The following is a 20,915-nucleotide window of genomic DNA, read 5'->3' on the forward strand; positions in this document are numbered from 1 at the left end:
GTCCAATAGGGTTCGATTTCTCCTCTCTGATACACCATTCTGCTGAGGTATACCAAGTGTTGAGAGTTAGGAAACTATTCTATATTCTATCATATAGTTCTGGAACTCATAATCCAAAAACTCTCCACCTCGATGAGATCGAAGCATTTTAATCGTTTTACTTAATGCATTTTCAACTTCATCCGATAACTCTTTAGACTTTTCAAAGGACACGGACTTATGTTGTATTAAATAAACGTACCCATACCTCGAATACTCATTAGTAAAAGTGATGAAATATTCATAGCCTCCCCTGGCTCGCACATTCATCAGACCATAAAGGTCTAAATGTACTAGCTCTAAAGGCTCTTTGGCCTTATAACCTTTTCCAGTAAAAGACCTTTTAGTCATTTTGCATTCAAGGCATGTCTCGCACACAAGTAAAGAATTTTCTTCTAACTCGCTTAGAAGTCCATTCTTCATCAACCTCTCAATCTTATTGAGATTAATGTGCCCGAAACATAGGTGTCAAAGTTAGGCATTTTCTTTAGGATACGTTGTTTGTTTTAAGTTAGGGCAGTTTTAAACATCTCTATGTTATGGACAGAATTTTTTGCTTACGACCTTAGCACATACAAATTATTTTCCACTTCAGTCGAATATATATCAACACTATTTTTCAAAATTAAACACTTTATTAACTGAAAATTAAGTGTATAATTACATTCAAGCAAAGACTTTACAGAAATCATTTTTCTCTTTAGCTCGGGAACTACATAAACATCACTCTGGATGATAAACCTATTCTGTAAAGTCAATCGAAGACCTCTCACTGCCACGGCTAAAATGACGTGCCCAGTTCCAACTCGCATCGTCATCTCACCAGTACCAAGCTGCCACCAAGAACTAATTCCCTGAAATGAAGAACAAACATGGTTAGTGGCCCAGAGTTAATAATCCAGGCAGAATCATCATTCTCCACTAAACAAGTTTCCAAAACTAGTAAATCGCATTTACCTTGTTTGGCCTTCTTCTTCTCAGCAAAATTACGTGGGTCGTTCCGCTTCCAGTGTCCATCCTGGTTGCAATTGAAACATTTTCCTTTGTCCACCCTCACTGGTTGTCTACCCCGTATGAACCTTCTTCTTCTTCCACTTTCTATGAACACTTTCCCTAATCACCTTGGTATTGACCCATGCAAATACTTTCCAAAAGGAGGCCGCACACCCAGGGTAACATGAAACTGAACATGGATCTCACGATGTGAACTCTTAGGGACGTGAGAGCTAAAAAATTATATATCCCATATACCACTTTTCTCCCATTAAAGTGTTCTATCAATTTAAGGTTTTATTATACTTAGTTAAATTTCGACTGATGAATCTATTTAAGTCTATGCCTATTACGACTCTTATAACAAGTTCTTTTTTCTAATGTTCTAGGTGAATTAAACCATTTAGTACACCTAGTGACATTACATGCTAACAAGATTAAGGTTAATTTAACTCAAGTTCTAGGTCAGTTCCCAAGTAGAAGGTGTTTCGTAAACCGTCATCTTAAGAACCTCCAACCTAGACAGAACTTCACCGGTAGAGTTTCCTTATAACCTAAAGTCCTATTTGTCCTATTAGTCATATTTTAAATTTATTAAAACAAATAGGACATAATTCTAATCTTATTAGAATTAATTTGATTTAAGGTCTAGATTAATTTTAAACATATTAAAATTAATTTCAATTCCCTAAGATCCTAAGTTTTGCATGCAACTCTTTAATATAGGTTGACGGTTACTAAATATTAACTTTATAACTATTACAAAATTAGTTATTAGCACTGTAATCATGCTTTCTATGGTTTACTTGATTAACAATCAAATTCTAATTAACAAGAAAATCGTACTACATGCATTTCATGACTTTAATATAACAATTATATTAAACAATTGATGTGTCATGCTTATACAAATTGATTTTCAACTTTATTAATATAACACTTATATTAAACAACTCATGAATATCCACCAAGCATATACAAGACATTAATAAATATAACTCTCTATATTTACCTAAGTAATTTCATGCATCATGCTTTTCCAATTTCATATATCTAACATATCAAAATATATTAAATAACTCATGAAATCATATCCACATCATGCATTAAAACCATACATTATAACACTTATAACATATTAAAAATTCATGAACATGCTTAACCTATGGTAGGATTTATCTAAATGACATCCATAAAGTATTTTAATAACAAATGAACTGGTAATTTGGCCCCTATGATAAAATAAAGCAATAAATTATAATAATTATGTTAACTTTATCCTATAACTACCTCTGTCGCTCTAGAACGGACCAGACCAACTCGAACCGACTTGAATCGCTTCGAACTAAACCCCAAACAATGAACCGAGCCAACTCAGTGCAACACTGGACCAAACTACTTTGAACTAGCCAAATCGGATTGAACCACCCTAGACTGCAACTGAACCCATGCAATGCAGCCCTAGCATCGCATGCGTCATAGCGTTGCAACACCGTTGGCAGCGTTGCAATACTGCGACACCAGAATGCGTTTCTGGGCAGTTTCTTCGATTGTTCTTAATTTTTTGCCAAAATTGGTCTCGATCTTCAATGATTACAGCCCTAATTCTAGATACAAACTTACAAAGACTCAAATTACATGATTAAATGCCCAAAAACCTAAAGACATTTACAATTTGATCGAATCAAAAGCATAAATTCTATTGCCATAAACTACCATAAACATTTCTTCGCAAAACTACATTCACAATGCAATTAATCCCACCAAAATAAATACAAATTTCAGAAGCTTGAATTAATTCTACGAGATGGCTCTAATACCAATTGTAGGGATGAAGGCCCAAATGCAGTGGAAGAGAACAGGACCATTGCTCGAAATTAATTTAGGAATTCTAAAATACTAGTACATTGAGAAATTCAGAAAATCACAAAGGCCCAAAAAATAAATACAGTCTACAGTATTATTCCTAGGTTAAGCATGCTTTAAAAATTACAAAGAAAAGGGAAAGAAATCTTACTTTTGTAGAATCAAACCATGAGGATCCAATTCTCCAATTGGGATTTCACGGACACCACTAAAAGAGTAACCTCCATATTGACTGAGAATTCTTGAGGTATAAAAATTTGTGGGAACCAAATATCAAAATTGAGGAAATGGGAGAGGTTTTGAGAGAAAATTGAGTACAGAACCCTTCTATGATCCAATTGCATCATCCTTTCATCTTGCAAACTTTGCAGGAGTTTGATCAAAGGAGATAGAGAGAGTGAAATGTGGGAGTCATCCCACAACTCTGTTAACTCCCTACATGGGAGTTAACTTTTAATATAAGATTAAATAAATTAATTAAATAATTAATTAAATCTTATTCAATTAGTTATTTCATTTAAATCATATTTAAATGAAACATCTCTCACATAACATATAGTTTTATTTAAATTAATTTAACTAAATAATGTATTATTATATATAATATTATTTCCCTAAGTGAATTTGAATAATTCAAATTCTATTCAAGACATAGTTACTTCAATTCTCTTTACGAGCTAGGAAGAGGACTTCATGGACCTATAGATCAAAAGCTCCAACGATATGAAACTAATTGGCTAAACTCATTATCCAAATTAATCAATATTCGTTAACTGTGGGTACAATCCACTAAAGATCTACAGTTGCCCTCTTTTCACTACAGATATATTTCAGTATCCACGAATATAAATCAATGGCAGCAAGTTAGTCCTTCACAAGTGTTCATAACACCAGCTGGGTCAAATTACCATACCCCAGAGTTACCTCTGTATCCTTAAGTACCAGTGTTTCTCTAATGAACAACCTGTTTATTTTTTCAACCATTAAACAAAAATCTTTCTCGGGCCAGTGAGAGGGTAGGACCCTTTGTTCAAGTCCTAGAGACACCACTTAAGAGAACACTCATTTACTTACCCTAAATTCGGGAAGGAGTGAAATCCATCTTGTATTATTATGTTTCCAGCTCCTACCTCGGTCTTGTCCCCAAAATGGTAGGCTTATTGACTCGGCGAACTGGCCACTCTCAACCATGCAAATCAAAGGACAATCCCTCGTAAACATGAGTTCATAATAGACTCAAGATGAAGACTAAGTTGCCTAGGCCATCCTATTGAAATAGAAACTTAACTATTCAATATTGTTACATCTAATGGCTACAATTTCATGGTCCGATCTTATGAAAACTCATTGCATAAGATACCCTTACATGTCAGCTATATGTATGCATTGGATCATTGCGTTTGAATCAAATACAAATTGGGTCGTATGCATAGTGTCACTAGGATAAGGTACCCAACCTTATCCCTACACTATAGATCCTTTAGGTTATATCTTAAACATTGATCCCTGTATATCTCCACATATAGTTCAAGACTCATAAGACAATCTAAGATGTTACTTTATTAGATATAGGGTTATTAAGACAAAAGGCATATAACACAATCAATAACACTTATTATGATAATATTGATCACTCTTTAATGATGACAATCAATTATTTACATTTACTATCTATGAGTTTTAGGGCATAAAACACAATATTTAGTTGTCACAAATATAGTCTTAACATCAGTCACAAACAATATTGTTTCCTACAACATATTTTTCTTTCCTTATCTAAAAAATTTTTGCATATTTATTTTGCCTGATATTTTTCTTAGTTGTGGTGTTGCATACTATTTTCTATTGAGGAGTTTATTCCTTTCTTGGCTACGGTTTTAAAAGGAGAATAATGATGTTTGTTTAGGGTTGTCGCATTTGTATATGATCTTAAAGTGTTTTTGTTCTTTGTGGCCGACTTGTGCAACATCAAAGTTTTTTTATCTATTCTCTTCATATTCTGTTGTGTGATTGCATTGATTGAAAATTGCAATACATTGAAGATAATTTCTTTCATAGGGGGAGCCTAAGTATTGTTGTTGAGAAGCGATTCTCGGTCTTAGGGTGAGCCCAAGACTTCATTCTAGAGAAAGAGTTTTCTATCTTAGGGAGGACCTAAGATTCATCGATGAAGGGAATTCACTGAGCTAACAGAAGATAATCAAGAGGAGAGGAGTTTCACACACTGTCGAAAGTCGAATTGTTCAACACTAATACTAACACACTTAAAGGGAGCCTAAGTTCAATAGAGAGGGAGTCTAATATCTAGGGGCAACCTAGGTGATTTGTAAGTTAGGCTCTATGTGAGTTAGCGTAGTAGTCGTTAAATTACAGATAAGTACTACGTTGTTATTGCTTGACTCTTTAATATTAGTGGATTATCTTTTCTGGAGCACACTATTGCCCAGGTGGATTTCACCGAACTGGGTTACAAACTTCTGTATGTCTTTACTTGCTTTGTTGCAGTTAGTTTTGTTTGTTGTTACAGTGCTTGTCTATGCTTTCTGTTTAACATCTGTGTTTCAAGTGACGAGTCATCTATAACTTTTTTAAAAAAATATTCTTGTTTACTCGTTATTTTTTTTTTTTACTAAGACCATTTTCACCATACTTAAAACAACTTTTTGATAAGTTTTTTTGAAAATTAAGCTTATAAATTTTGAAAAACAAATCGGAGCTAAATTTTTAATACAAATAAAACTTAATTTTAAAACAAATAAACTTATAGGTGGAAGTAATGTTTTAAAACTTAATTTTTAAAAACCAAATCGGAGCTAAATTAGACATAAAATTGAAAGTTTAAGGACTTATAACATATTTTTAAATTTCTAAGGCCAATTATAAAATTGAAAGATCAAGAACACATCACATTTCTCAACATTCATGAATCTTTTGAACAAAAACTTGAAAATCTAAAGACTAAAATTGCAATTTAACCTAATATTGTTTCATACATTGTGAATTTAAGTTTTTTTTTTCACTCTCATTAATTAATATGAATTTGATAGACATGGTTAATGATTTATATTTACAGAAATAGAAAGTATAGAAATGTGTGGTTCACGTTTGACAATTGGTTGGTTGGATTTAATAATTAGAAGTTATTAATAATGATTAATATTAGAAAATTATAAGTTACAATGGATCATTAAGTATTGAGATTTGGGTTTGGGAAATCTCATTTTCTTAGCCAACAAGAGCATAGCTCAATTGACATAATATTCATACTATCAACCTCGTGGTTTGAGATTCAATTCCTTCACCCCGCACTTTAATTACAATACCTCTTCAAAAAAAATCTCATTTCCTTAATGCACAAAAAATAGGAAACCGAAATGCTATAAATATGCCCACAATTATCTAAACATTTTTACATTATTAATCTGTTTGATTTTTACATAATAACTCCTATTTAGTATATTTATTCTTAAATAAAAATTGGTTCATTCTACTCATTAAAGAAAGGGAAACTTTGATAAACAAATTGTGATTATTTTTTAGGGTAAAAATCAATTTGACTCTAACATTTAGCCGGATAACATCAATTTTTACCCTAAACTTTTACTTTCATCAAATTGAATCTCAAACCTGGATAAGTTTGGAAATTTTAACTTCAAACTTTGAAAAATGTTTTGATTTTAGAAAAGTTCTTTATCGAAATATTGTTAAATAAAAATAGTATCCACATAAAATATGTGTATATTAACAAAACTGATAAGATTTCAAAAGAAAAGGGAAATAAAACTAAATCATTGTAGAGATTTACAAGTTTTGGTAAAGTTATTCAATGGCTAATTTTTACATTAATCCAACTTAATTTTAATTTTTTGCAAAATTTGATTCTAGAGAAAAAAATTTGTAGCTTTTTTTTTAATTAGTGAATAAATTAGCAAAAGTTAATTTTAGTTTAGAATTTAATTTGGTGATTAAAGTTTAGGGAAGATTCATTTCATTTGGTTTTTCGATCTTTTTGTACACAGTTTATCGATGCAATAAAGTAAATGTAATGTCTTGAGTTTTAAACAAATTAATAAAAAAAAAAAAAAAATACTTGTGATACAGATGTTTTATACTTGTCTTTTTCCAACTCCACATTTATAAAATTGTATAATTCATTTAACACTCAACCATTTTAATTTAAAGATCAATGAAACAAAAAATGGTAGATTTTAAACCGTTTAAATGTAAAAAAATCATAGTATCATGGTAAGAATTTTGAGTTTGATAAAAGACATAGAGGGAAACAATTCAATCTATAATTATCATCTATCTATAATTTAATATTCAAATTTTGAGTTGTCATGTAAAATTAGTCATGATGAGTGCACACCGACTCTATATACATGAAACAAAAACATATTATTGTGATAAATGCTTAAACCTCATTTGACAATAATTTTATTAATAATTTTCTATTTTTAAAATTTATATTTATTTTTTCCTAAATTTCTGTTCTTGGAAAACCACCTAAATTTTTAGTCAAATTCTAAAAACAATAATAATTTGTTAAAAATTAAAAGTGAATAACAAAACATTAATAGATAAAAGTAATATTTATAAACTTCATTTACACGAAAATTTTAGTCAATAAATAATTTATAAAATTCTCACTATTATTCTTCACATTCTCTCTTTTATCTTCTACATTTTTTTAACAAAATCACAAACAATCAGAATACTCGTCTAAGTCGCCACTTGTTTGTAACTTGTTTGACAATTGAAAATAGTCTATCTTCACCAAAATTATAAACAACAAAAACATACAAACCAAATTTAAAAAGACATTTAAACAAACAGCCAAATACAGTACAATCTGTCCATAGCATGTATTTCCCAGTTTCATCTCTACTGTACATGACATCAAACTATAACGTCCATCACCAGCCACACCAAAAAATTAGGTCAAACTTATAATCCAATATCTCCTAAAAATCTGATCATGTTCGAAGTGGAAACTAGAACTCTGGATTTGATAAGTTTTGTTAAATTATAAAGATTTTATGCTTATTGTTCATCATTGCATCCTAACAAGGATTCAAAATATGCAACGAGGCCATTGTCCATTTTTCTCGAGTCAAAAAATTACTGCCCAAGTGAGGTGAATATAAAGTTAAGATTTGAATTAAACGAACCAAACTAAATGAGTATTTGAAATAAATTTTATTGGTTGTGATATGATAAATCCTTGAGTTGTTGGGGATCCACTTCTGAAGGAGCTCTTGTGAGGGCACATTGTGCTGTTGATGTCTTTGGGAAAGCTATGACATCCCTAATGGAATTTGCATCTGCTAATAACATGACTAATCTGTCCAACCCATAAGCAATGCCCCCTGCACCAACAGAAAAGGAAAGTTCAAACAAATAATAATGATGATAATAAGTTAGTGTATGTCATATCATTAATGGCAACGAGGAAATCATCAATCTTTATTGGTAGATTACACCACCCATATATTTACTCAGTCCGTTCCCACAGCAATACCTCATATTGGACTTCTTTTTTCAATCTCCCTCTTTTTTTGGATAGGCAAAGTAAACAAGGACCCACATTACGTTTTACTCATGACCAACTAATTTTTTAGGAAGCTTCACCCATAACCGAATTCTAGAGACGAACAAACAAATTAGATTATTAAATTTTCCACATGGGGTCTTCAAAGATAGATGGTCATGTCAAGCCTCCTTACCCAAAGGCCACCCCGGGCTGATTTTCCAATCCGAGAGATTGAATAAATATTGGAATAATTTACATATCTAACATAGTCATAAACACTAGGTAGAAATTCTCCATAACAACTAGAACAAAAAGTTCTTCCTCAAGTTATTCTATCATAAGTCAGATTGCATGAAAGATCAAAAAATCTAAGAAAGTTTTCAAGTCACCCTCAAAGAAATTATGCAAATGAATAAATAACCAGATTCAGTAAGAAAATACAAAATAGGCAAATACTATTAAATCACCACTTTAAAAGCCTATGTTAGCATACATAGGTTACATTATTAAATTTTCAATATATAATTAATACTTGCATGATGAAAATGCATTTTCCCTACCTCTGGTAGATGAGGCATTTGATCGTAAATAGGAACAATGATAAGATATTAATTAAATCGTACAAACAATAAGGGTGGCTTTAAGTTTAGCCACTGGAAGAGAGCTTTAATGGTCCATACCGTGAGGCGGGGCACCCATGTCTAGTGCCTCCAATAAATAACCGAACTTCGCTTCTGCCTGCCAAAGCCAGAAAAGAACACAATTCATATTGTCGGCAGAAAGAAAAGACCTGAATCACGTTGCTGGAGAACAGTGTATTGTATACATTTTCACATCAAAATTAGGAATTAGGAAGAAACCAAATTGATTGTAGAAGATAATATCTTGGCCGGACCAGCTGAACATATATCGATTCAGCCTCATAGATGAATGGGGGTAAACCAGATTGAGGGGGGGCCAAACCAAATTGTATAATATATGAATATAATTAAAATTAAGATGAATAATTATGCCAGTTTTGTTCTAACAAATATATTTTATAAGCCACCAATCGAACAGAATGTGGTTGGTTCAGTTACACCGAACCATTGTATTGAACTCAAAAGAACCTACTAGGTTTGGTTCCTAAAGATTGATTCTGTTTCTTGTGTGTATTCAATTAATTCTCAAGTATATTACAGTGAACCATGTAACCCTTTTAACCTTTACCTGTTCAGGAGAGATTCCCACAATCTCCAAAACCTTTTCTTGAACTTCACGTTTATGAATTCTCAAACTCCCTCCACCAATCTACAGCAGCAAAGGCGAAGAATTTTAACTCAAGAAGAGAGCACTTATTTCGAGTCTAGAGTAGGCTGTAGTAGAGATAGATAGTAGCAGCTCTTCCAAATATGTGACAAAAAGTATTTTAACCTTATTCTCAAGAATTATAGTTCTTATATAGTTAGTTTTTATCTAGACAAGATACAAGCTTCTTTTGTTTTTGTTTTTTTTTTTTTTTCTTTTTTATTCTGGCCATTCTATGTTTATTTTTTCAAACAAAGGTTGATTTCTCTCTTTTTTTTTTTAATTAATTATTAAAAAAAACTGAGTAATAGTAACTACCTCTACTCCATTGTAAACCATATCATAAGCTAAGGCACGAGCAGAGGGAAGATCACCAACGTCCTCAGGGTTTGGAGCTGTGAAAGGGTGGTGCAAAGCCTGCAAAAGAGAAAATTGCATTTAAACAATCAAAAGCCAAAGAATAAAAACAAACTACATTTAACCTGGAGTGCAGACTAGGGTGAAAATAAGAGGCTACACAAGTCAAACCTCGAGTCGTTGCTCTAGATCATTCCATTCAAACATTGGAAAATCGGTCACCCACAAAATTGAATGCCTAGACTAAATAGACAGAAAACGACAAACAAGTGAGAACGGGAAGAAACATTTAGCATAAAACTAATCAAAATATAGAAAACATAAACTTACATGGTCAACTAAACCCAGCTCATTAGCTACATATAGTCTAAGCCTATCTAGAGTTTTATCAACCGATACTCGATGGCCCACTGCAAACAAGACTAGATCACCAGGTTCAGCAGAGCATCTACTTAGAAATTCCTCCCTACCTGCAGAATCCAAACTTGATACTAGGGCAGGAATCCCTTCAATGCCACCTGAAAGATTCCCCCAAGAACGAGCCAGACACCATCTCAACAATCGACATTTTAAGCATATTGGAAATCTTAAAGAGAAGGAATAGTACCATCGTCCATAACTTTAAGAAAAGGTAATCCTTTTGCACCGGATTTGATCGCCTCTGTATAAATGTCACCCTTTTTAAGAGCTGTGTTTGAATACCTTCTAGCACCAGAGGGCACACACAGCACTTTGATGATTCCGCCACTAGACAAGGCGTCTGCAAAAACCTTAAATGGAGAATCTGCAAAAATATCAGACACCTGCAACTCCAAAGAGAAGATCTATTAATAGCTAATTCAGAGGAATCTTTAGTTCATACAAACTACTAAATTCCCGTGAACAATATCATTGCCTAATTTAGAATTGGAAATGGGGCTTCAATAAACTAAAAACAGTCAACTATAACAATGGTGTGATAAATCTAACAGTTTTCAAAATCTTTGAACTTGTGAGTAGTTTATCATATTCCAAAATCCCTTTTTATCAACAATCAACCAAATATCCTAGACTTGATTAATGGACACTTCAGTAGGAGTATTGAAAATCATAAAAATATATTTGTTATAAAGTAGGGTACTGCCAGTTTAGTTAACTACTTCACTTCACAGAATTTTTCTTATTTTCTTGCATTTTATCAACCAAAATTGTAGGAGATTAGCCTAAACATTTCTGATTATCTTCCTTTATTTCATTTTTTTAATTTTTAATTTATAAATTCAGGCCTCAATGTATTCAGCAAAATGATGGATATTTTTTGGTATTAAGTCTGCCCAAATGCCAAAAAACAGTATCCAGAAAGCCATATTGTGAAAAGGCCAATCTGATTAGAATTAATTGAATGAGGATATTAAGCATAAATCCGAAAGTCATCCATACTTCTCTGAACAATGAAACAAGAGAAAAATGCTAAAGATAAGAGATTCAACCCATGTAAAGTACTAAACAATTTCTAAGAATCTAAAGTAATGCAATAATCAAAATTTTGACAATTCGGACCAATAGGAAACTTCTTTACGGCAGAATAAAAGCCAGAAGGTTCCTTATTCCAATGGACACTCATTGGTTCAAGACATAGATTATATTTATTTATTGTTTTTTTAAATAAAAAAAATCATTTGGAAATTTAATCTAGAAAGAGTTGAATACAAACATAGAAAAGGAGAGGAGTTTACATCATTCAATTGAAGATCAAATCTTGTATCTGGCCTATCTGATCCATATCGACTCATCGCTTCAGCATAAGTAAGCCTCGGGAAAGGATTCGGCAGTTGAACACCTTTTACTTCCCAAAAAACCTACAAGTATAATTTTTATTTACCATCAGTAGCCAAAAAATTGGAGGGCAAAGGACGAACATAGCAAAAGGTGGTACTTTTAGGCCTTGGACCTATGAGCACCTGAATCCCGAGGGAGTATAAGTTTTCTCCTCTTCTTGGATGTAGTTACTACCTCTTATAGACAAAGTTACTTAAAAAAAACCAAAATCCCAATGCCTTGAGGCTCAATTAGAGCTATCAACAAAGTTTACTAGTTTATGACAAAATTGGATCCCTTCAACATAAAACCACAAAACCAGGCAACAACCCACATCATAAAATGGGTGCCAACAAAATGAATGCGTCCAAAAATTGGTGGTGAGAGCAAAAGTTTGTGGCAACTACCTTTGCTTCTTTTCAAATATTTTTCCAGTGCAACCTATACTAATGGACACACACACATTGTGAAATTTGAGCATCAAGTCAATTCTAATAATCAGGGTCTACCTTTCTAATCAAATCTTCATTGAGTCTCAACATGTCTTCCAAAGTTGTAAATGCTAATTCCATATCAAGTTGTGTAAACTCAGGTTGTCTGTCAGCTCTTAGGTCTTCATCTCGGAAACACCTACAAAGAAAGTGATGAAACTGAAGGTGCAAATATGATGTCTGATTCTCTGAATGCAATAGGGATAAATGGATTGAACTTAGCTCCTCATTTTCATGAAAACAATTAAACTACTATTCATTATATCAACTTGCAAACTTTCTATATATATTTTCCTTCGGAAAGAAAAGAGAATAAATAAACACAAAACGAACTTACACGCAAATGCAGGAAATTTGAGAGTATCAAATGCAAATCCCTTGGCTAAGGTGATAAACATGATGGAAGTGGTGCTTGATGATATAATTGTCAGTACCTTGCTATTTGATAATATTTATCAAAACCAGACACCATCAACATTTGCTTAAACAGCTGTGGACTTTGAGGCAAAGCAAAAAATGTTCCTGGCTTCAAAATATACATTTAAACTGAATCAGACCTGCAAGCCATGGAGAAATGCAATCCATATAACAAACAAATGTAAATAAACACAACTATGTTTTATGTTTAGTGGAAAAGACAATTATGTCATTGTAGTAGAACACAATTACGTTATATTTTTTGTTGGATAAAAACAATTATATTTTTTTTTCTTTATTTTTGTTGAGGAAAAGACAATTGATTACATGAAAACTTGACCACCTCGGAACACAGGCATTCAATTGAAGAGGCATGTGTATTATGATTCTATGTCCAGGAGTTTCACAATCAATCTTGAGCAAAATCGTGGGACCCTGATTCTTTGATTTCATTCTTTAATATCATTTACCTAGTATTCAGCTAAAGCAGTGATACTAATTAACAGGATTAATATTTTCAGCATTCTAGCATTAATTCAAAAGGAAAAACAACTCCCCCCCAAAAAAATAAAAAAGCAATAAAGAACAGAGCTAGAGACTGAAAATGGCATCACATTCAGATTTCTCAAGAAAAATATTTGAACTTTTAAGTTTTTGGATTGAAAAATACTAGTTACCAAAACAACTTGCCTTGAGAGAAATCAGAATCAATAAGAGGCTCAGTCTATGTAGACTACCTGAACTCTAGACGGCACCAGATAATCCCGAGCACCTTCTGGAGTAGATCTAGAAAGTATTGGCGTCTCAATCTACCTTATAACCATCAAAAGTTCAGAATTGAAGTATGGCTAGAAAAAATCAATTTGTAACCATCCATTTAGTATAATATGAAGTTCTGATGTAGATGATTCAAGTACACATCAAGAAAGGCAAAAAGTCAGTCGAAAGTCATAAACATGGCAGTACCTCCACAAAACCATGTACATCCTCTAAATATCTTCGAATGAGCTTCACCACTTTATGACGAAGCATTATGTTAAAATTCATTTGCTTCCTTCGTAGATCAAGGTACCGATACCTATAAATACTCAACTTGTTTTAATATAAAACATAATTTTGCATTTATTAAAAAGAAAATAAAAATACGTGATCATCTCTAGTCCATGAGTATTTTAGATACAATAGAGGATTTATTTTACAGCACTCATCCTACAACAAGACTGAAAGTCTAATCAAAGATTAGGGAATAAAGAAAGTTAAGAGTATTTGATGCATCCAACCCACCCTGGTTTAGGCAAGGTAAACTTGTCATAAGACTGAATGATGAAACTTTATTGATAAGAAGACAGCCACGTAAATAGGCTGAAAAAACTAGAAACCAACTAAAGTGGCTACAGGGCTTCACCAAAATAAACAACCACAGTTAACTAGGCTGTAAAAACTAAGGGACTGAGATTATGAAATAAAGCAATACTTGGAAAAGGGCTTTAAAAGACGGCTTGGTTTAAACAAGAACTTAAACCAAGAAAGGAAAGGATTATTCAAGAAAGACAAGATGTTCTACATAACACACCCAAGGAAAAAATGATCATGAAAAAGAAACATTTTATCTCATTACCACATAGAATACGAGCTCACAATATAAGCATCGGTTTAATAGGACATAAAGAAATTAGATATGGGCCTGGGCCTGAAGTGATAGTATATCAAACAACTACCTCAGACGAATTTCCTCTTTAGCAGAATCCTTTGCATCATCAGCAGTTGTAACTAAAAAGGGCAACTTTGATCCAACAGAATTTAATATTTGAACATGCTCTGCAGCAACCTTGAATATATCATGAAATTAACACCATAGCAATAACTGAATAAGTAAAATGATCGTTAACTCATTGATAACTTAGACTGTTCTAGAAGAAGAGGACTAAGATAGTGAAGAAAAAGGTCCAAACTCTATACTACTTCAATCGACAGCAACCTACAACTCATCTCTCTATCTTTTGTGAGAAACATTACTTTTCATTCCATGACTGAGAAGTTACAAGAAAGGCATCGGTGGGAACAAATATAAAAAAGTCACTCTAATTGGACTTGATCACAAAACAAAATATTGTGAATAATCCATGAGTTGCCCAAAAAGTCAACTAAATCCCCACTTTTTTTAGGAATAGACTGATGTTGATCTCATTGCTGAATGAAAGGTACAAAAGGCCTCACAACCACCATAGGTGGATTACAAAGAAAAATCTCCAAGTGATTAAAGTAGAAATTGTTGGATCGGAATAAATGGTATGCAATCATTTAAGGTTGCATTCTTTCAATTCCTTGAGTTGCATTCTTTCACGAATGACTGTGATTTTTTAATTTTAATCGATTTGAAGAAGAGATATGACTATTCGAACGGCCACAAATTAGTCTCTAAATATGCCTCCTCTCCAAATTGGACTTACATTTTTCCATGAGCAATTTTCTCCTAAAAATCTTCCCTCATTTAAAAATTTGTTGACGTTTGGTTTACTCTACAAAGTAGAATTTGTTGGATTTTGTGGACAAGGTGTGAATTGCATAAGAAAAGTAATGTGTTCTATTCTAAGAGACAGTTACTCTTAAAATTTAGGCGTTAGAGTAAGTAAAATTGTCTTGAAAAGATAACGTGAATTCGTTGGCTCATATTTTTGCTTGTATAAGAGGTTACTAATTTTCTGGTTTTATGTGATATTGTTATATAACAAAAAGACTCTACCTTAAAGAGAAGTGAGCATTTACACCAATAAAGAGTATTACAAAGAACAATCGCAATAAAACTATCAGAAAGAGATGACTTATCATAGAAAATCTGACTGTTGCTTTTGCACCGTAAAATTCCACAAACCCAATCCCTAGCCTCTCCTTAAAAAATTCTAGAGTTTCTCCAAAAATGTGGCTTTAATTGCTACAACCTTAAAATTCTTGCCTTTGAGTTGAGATAAACACCACACAGCCAGCAAGTGTTCCACGCTAGAATCAGCATCTATGTGGAGACACCGGGACATCCCAAAAGAACTAAACACTTCCCCCGCAACTAACCAATCTCATGTTACTAATAACCGTGACCAAGAACTCCTACAATTATTGATTGGTAAGAATGAATGAATTTATTTTGCAAAAGGCTTAAGATGTATGGAAATTCCTCCAAGATACTAAGTTCAAGCACGATATTATGTACTTGGTAACTTCAAAATCTTGTTAAAATTCTTGTTAACTCGGGAGATGGCCAAGTGGATCGTGGGGGAAAGGCTTGAGCATAATGCATTGAGCAAGAAAACTGAAAACCTTTCCAACCCAACGCCTGGCCAGATGAACAGTAAAACGAAAACGAAATTCTTACATACCTCTATCAAGCCAGTTTTCATTTTTACATTAACTGAATCACCAGGCCGAGACCGAACAGTGCCTTCTACAGCAACAACATACTCAAGTCGCAAGTCGTTAATAGTCGAATGAGCATCTGGAAACTCGTTGGGGAGCGTAGTCACCTAATTCAAGCAGTAAAAATCAATTTTCAACAATAGAACTTCTTCAATTTCAAGGTAAACCCAAGAATTCAAACAGAAGTAACATAAAAATAAGCACCTGAACAATACCACTGTGGTCTCTAAGATTGAGAAACGTCAGACCACCATGAACCCTATGCAGAGCAACCCAACCACAGAGCCGAACCCGCTTCCCAACATCGTCAACCGACAATTCACCACAGAACGCCGTACGATTGATCCACTGAAGAGAGTCTTTAAAAGGCGACTGAGAATTCGAAGTGGGAACGAGGGTTTCGGTGGCAGAGGAAGGCGGATGACTGGCGGAAGCGGAAAATGAGGAAACGGGTCTATGAGTTCTGGAAATAGATTTGGCAAGGCGGAGATGGGAAAAGTGGTGGAAGATGGGGAGAAATTGAGGAGGCTTGGGGCGAATAGTGGAGAAAGGAAAAGCTCGGAGGAGAGAACGGGACATGGCGGAGGGTTTTCAGGTGGTGTAATGGAAGATTGATGGAGAAGGTGAACAGAGCTGTGAAGGGTTTAAGGATTCTGAAAATGGAGGGCTCGCACAAGAAGGTGAGGACTCTGCGTGTGGATGAAGACGGCTTAGTGGATGGAATTTTGGCGCTTTTTCTTCTTCACTTTTTTCTTTTGTATTTTGGGAGTGCTTATTTGGGGCATTGGGGCATGAATTTAGTTGGTCGGTTTCCTACCTCTTTTTCCATGGTTTCAATAGTGAACATTATTCGAAGTTATGGGTTTTTTTTTTTTTTGATTTAATCTAGAAAGTATCTCGATCAACATTTAGACATCACTTTCGACCGACCATCTAACCACCACCCTCTGACGACTGTCACCAACCAACTCTTGCCACCACCCTCCGATGACTACCGTTGGCCAACTTCAGCCGCCACCCCGACAACCGTCGTTGGCCAACCTCTTGTTGCCACCAACTAATTCCGACCATCATCAACCAATCTTGACCAACCTCTGGCAATCCCCCTTCCCGCCACACTAGCGAAATTTCATTCATCAACTCCATCGGCCAACTTCTGACTGCCACCTTCGACGACCGCTACCAGCCATGAAACACATTAATAAAAACACTCTTAATATATAACAAACTAGAAAATTTTGTATATAAAAACACTTTTAAGAAAGAATTGCAAGACACGTGTGTTTTTTATTTTAATAAGTTTTTATCAAAAGTATTTAAAAAAAATTTGGAAAGATATTTTTTTCTTAAGTCATTCCAAACAAGCTATTAGACTACAATTGTATAGGTGTATTTATTTAGGTGTAAAAAGCCCTAATTTAATTTAATAATATTTTCATTCTTTTTCACTGGTCAATTTAACTAGCTCGAACACTTAGAATCATTTTCTAAACGTAAAGGTTTAAAATGTTTAAAACAACTTAACGACCAAAACTCAAAATTTATGATTTTTTTATTCCTCAAATGTAATTTGATAATATATATATAGTTTTTCAATAATTGAATTTAATATTAAAATACTAGTTTATTTTAATTTTAAGTTAGCGTATTATGGTAAAAAAAATTATCATTTTCAAATTAGTTAAAGTGACAAAAGTCTATAAAATTTTATTTCAAAATCTAGTAAAACTAAAACATCAAATTATTAAAACGATAGATTAAATACAATTATAATTTAGTCAAAATCTCTATTTCAATATTTTTTTAAAAAAATATTCTTCTAATTTTTTTGGGTTTATTTTAAGCTTAACTATATTAAAATAATTAAGATGATAAATTTAAACTGATCTAAAATCTAACCAGTGATTAAATACAAGAAAATATTTCACAAACTAAAGATTTATAAATTTGTATTTCATTCCTAGACTACTTAAGTTGCACTCCAAATACAAGTTTCTTAAACCCAGACTTTCAAAACCTACACTCCAAACACAGTTTTCTTAAATCTAGGCTATCTAAACCTCCCCGTCTAATCCCCAGACTTAACATTCTCAGGCTTAAGGTTCCAAACCTACGCGCCAAATGCCCCCTTTATTTCCTCTTTTTTTCCCATTTTGTATGTAGATTGTAATTTGTTATATATTTTTTATTTTAAAAAATGAATTGTTGAGAGGGTCACTATTTGCTCTCTAAACTTTTAAAAATATTTATTAAGTTCGTAGACTTGAACATCCAAAAGTATTTATTAAGTTTGTAAACTCATACTTGATTAAAAAAAAATCCATCATGATTTGGTTGATACATTCCAGTCACCAATTTTACACTTTTTACAGCAAGGAGTACATACACGGCTCATGAAGCTCAGTGGACATTGTATACAAAAGTGATGATTAATGCCACGTGGGCTTATTGTTGTCCAACCATATTCAGATGAGGCACTTAATGAGCATTGAAGCATAGTGTCAGAACGTTAGTCCTTGAACATTGACATGGTTGGCTTTATGGGCCTTGTGCCAACTGATGTCATGGTGTGTGCATGCAATGCACAAGTGAAGAGCAGGGCTATCAATAATAGGCAGGTACGGGCATGACCCTACGAGCATCAAGCACATGCGCAGTGTCACAATTGCACTTTCGAAAGCTTCTCTTAGCGATTGTGCGGCATTTATTTCCGCTCACCAACAAGTCAGCCAATCCGAATACAAAACACCAATGGCATACCAAGTGCCTCTCGCAACCTCCACCCCCATTTTAGAGAAAACGGGTTTGGAGAAAAAGGTTTTCGTAAGCATTTTTTAGTATATGAGTAGAGAGAGAAAGATTGTAGTAGACTAGAAAGCAATGTACAACAACAACGACTTTATAGAGTACTACTCTTGGTATGAGAAATTGATTATTAGTCTTATCCCCATATAGTGCATTCTGAATAAAAATTCAACTGACACCATTGCATATGAAAAAGGGCAAGCGGTCACTTACAACAAAAATACAAAGAGAGCAAACTAACTTAACTAATACAATACATGGCATGAAAACATGATAAAAGAGGGTTGGATTGGGCATGCGGCCATGGGCAACAGGCCCTGGACAAGCATGATTGTGACATTCTCCCCCACTTAATTAGTTGACGTCCCTGTCAACTGACCCTACTCGAACTCGACGATCGTTGGAGTTGCATTTTTCAAGTATTTTGCGCGCTCCCAATTGATTTCTTCATCGGGGAGGTCCTTCCACTTTACCAAGAACTCTGTCAGTTCTCATCTTGGTCTTTCGATACGGTGAGTACATCTATCTAGAATTTGTACGACTTCCTTTTCAGCTGAATTCTTCATCGTGATAGGTGGGCGCATCAACATATTCCGCTGCTTGTCATCAAGATCGGAGTGATAGGGCTTCAGAATACTCACATGGATGACCGGATGGATCTTCATCCATGAGGGTGGTTGAACCCTATACGAGGTTTTCCTGACCTTCCCAATCACTTCCACTGGCCCTTCATATTTTCGTACGAGACATTGGTCTCTCTTGCGTCGGAAACGGAACTGTCCTGGTTGCATCTTGATCAACACTTTGTCCCCAGCTTGGAACTCGAGGGGTCTACGCTTCTTATCAGCCTATTTCTTCATCTTCCTTGACGCTTTTTCTAGATAGGCGTGAGCTATCTCAGAGGTTTGGCTCCACTCCTTGGTGAAGTTATGCGCCTGAGGGCTTTTGCCCGCATAGGGATGGTCCACCAGATGTGGCATGAGTGGCTGTCTACCACATACTATCTCGAAGGGCGTCTTTCCAGTTGCGGAGCTTTGCTAATTGTTAAAGCTAAACTAAGCATCATCTAACAACTGGACCCAGTTCTTCTGTCTAGTGTCGATAAAATGACACAGATATTCCTCAAGCATGCTATTAAAGCATTCCATCTGACCATCTGTTTAGGGATGGTAGCTAGAGGACATGTTCAACGTAGATCCCAATATCTTGAACAATTCTGTCCAAAACACTCCAGTGAATCTCCCGTCCCGATCACTAACGATGCTCGCAAGGACACCCCATAATTTCACGATGTGTTTGAAGAAAAATTGGGTAGTCATCACAGCTGTACATATCTTTGGCGTTGGGATAAAGGTGGTGCATTTTGAGAACCGGTCAATGATAACAAGGATCGATTCAAACTCTCCAATCTTGGGCAAATGGGTGATGAAGTCGAGGAACACACTCTCCCATGGTCTAAAGGGCATAAGTAGGGGCTCCAATAGACCCGCTAATTTTGTCCTTTCGACTTTATCTTATTGGCAGATAAGGCAAGTCTTAGTAAATTGCATGACATCATCTCGAAGGCTCGATCAATAGTAACCTTGTTTTAAGAGGGCATAAGTTCTCTACCTTGCCCAGGGTGTGTCATGACACTCTTTCATCAACGATCTTCGTAGCTCCCCAAATCGAGGAATGTAGAGGCGATTGCCCTTGGTGTAGAGTAGGTCGTCTTCCACCCAAAATTGGCGTGTCTTCCCCTATTTGGCCAATTGCATAATGGCCTGCATCGATGCATCATTTGCCAAGTGTGTCTTAACAATTTTGCGCACAGTTCCATTCAACATACTTGCTTTCAAGTGTGCGGACATGCACAGGGTCGCATGCTCTCTTTTCCAGTTAAGGGCATCGGCCGCTTGATTGTATTTCCTTGGCCTATGCTC

The 20,915-nt window shown here is 34.3% G+C and overlaps 1 protein-coding gene across 1 annotated transcript; it reads right to left on the reverse strand.

The window, feature by feature from the left end:
- Nucleotides 1–7,879: 7,879 nt before the first annotated feature.
- LOC120091258 (aspartate--tRNA ligase, chloroplastic/mitochondrial) lies at nt 7,880–16,950 on the reverse strand. The gene is made up of 15 exons (XM_039049207.1): nt 16,393–16,950; nt 16,152–16,295; nt 14,499–14,608; nt 13,747–13,858; nt 13,518–13,589; nt 12,798–12,889; nt 12,382–12,502; nt 11,791–11,913; nt 10,683–10,878; nt 10,406–10,593; nt 10,247–10,318; nt 10,037–10,135; nt 9,641–9,721; nt 9,112–9,169; nt 7,880–8,267 (listed from the first exon to the last, which is right to left on the reverse strand). Exons 1-15 carry the CDS (start codon nt 16,765–16,767, stop codon nt 8,098–8,100), a joined length of 2,013 nt encoding a protein of 670 aa, XP_038905135.1. The 5' UTR covers nt 16,768–16,950; the 3' UTR covers nt 7,880–8,097.
- Between the last annotated feature and the right edge of the window lie 3,965 nt (nt 16,951–20,915).

Source organism: Benincasa hispida, chromosome 11 (genome assembly GCF_009727055.1).
Source record: "Benincasa hispida cultivar B227 chromosome 11, ASM972705v1, whole genome shotgun sequence".
Classification (NCBI taxonomy): Eukaryota; Viridiplantae; Streptophyta; class Magnoliopsida; order Cucurbitales; family Cucurbitaceae; genus Benincasa; species Benincasa hispida.

Bases quoted from the DNA above. Each gene is read 5' to 3' on its own strand.
- LOC120091258 (XM_039049207.1), bottom strand. From the start codon at position 16,767: ATGTCCCGTTCTCTCCTCCGAGCTTTTCCTTTCTCCACTATTCGCCCC. The intron at 16,296-16,392 runs GTGCTTATTTTT...TGCTTGAATTAG, and splicing joins ACCACAGTGGTATTGTTCAG to GTGACTACGCTCCCCAACGA. The intron at 12,503-12,797 runs GTACTGACAATT...CTTTCTTTGTAG, and splicing joins AAATATTATCAAATAGCAAG to GTGTTTCCGAGATGAAGACC.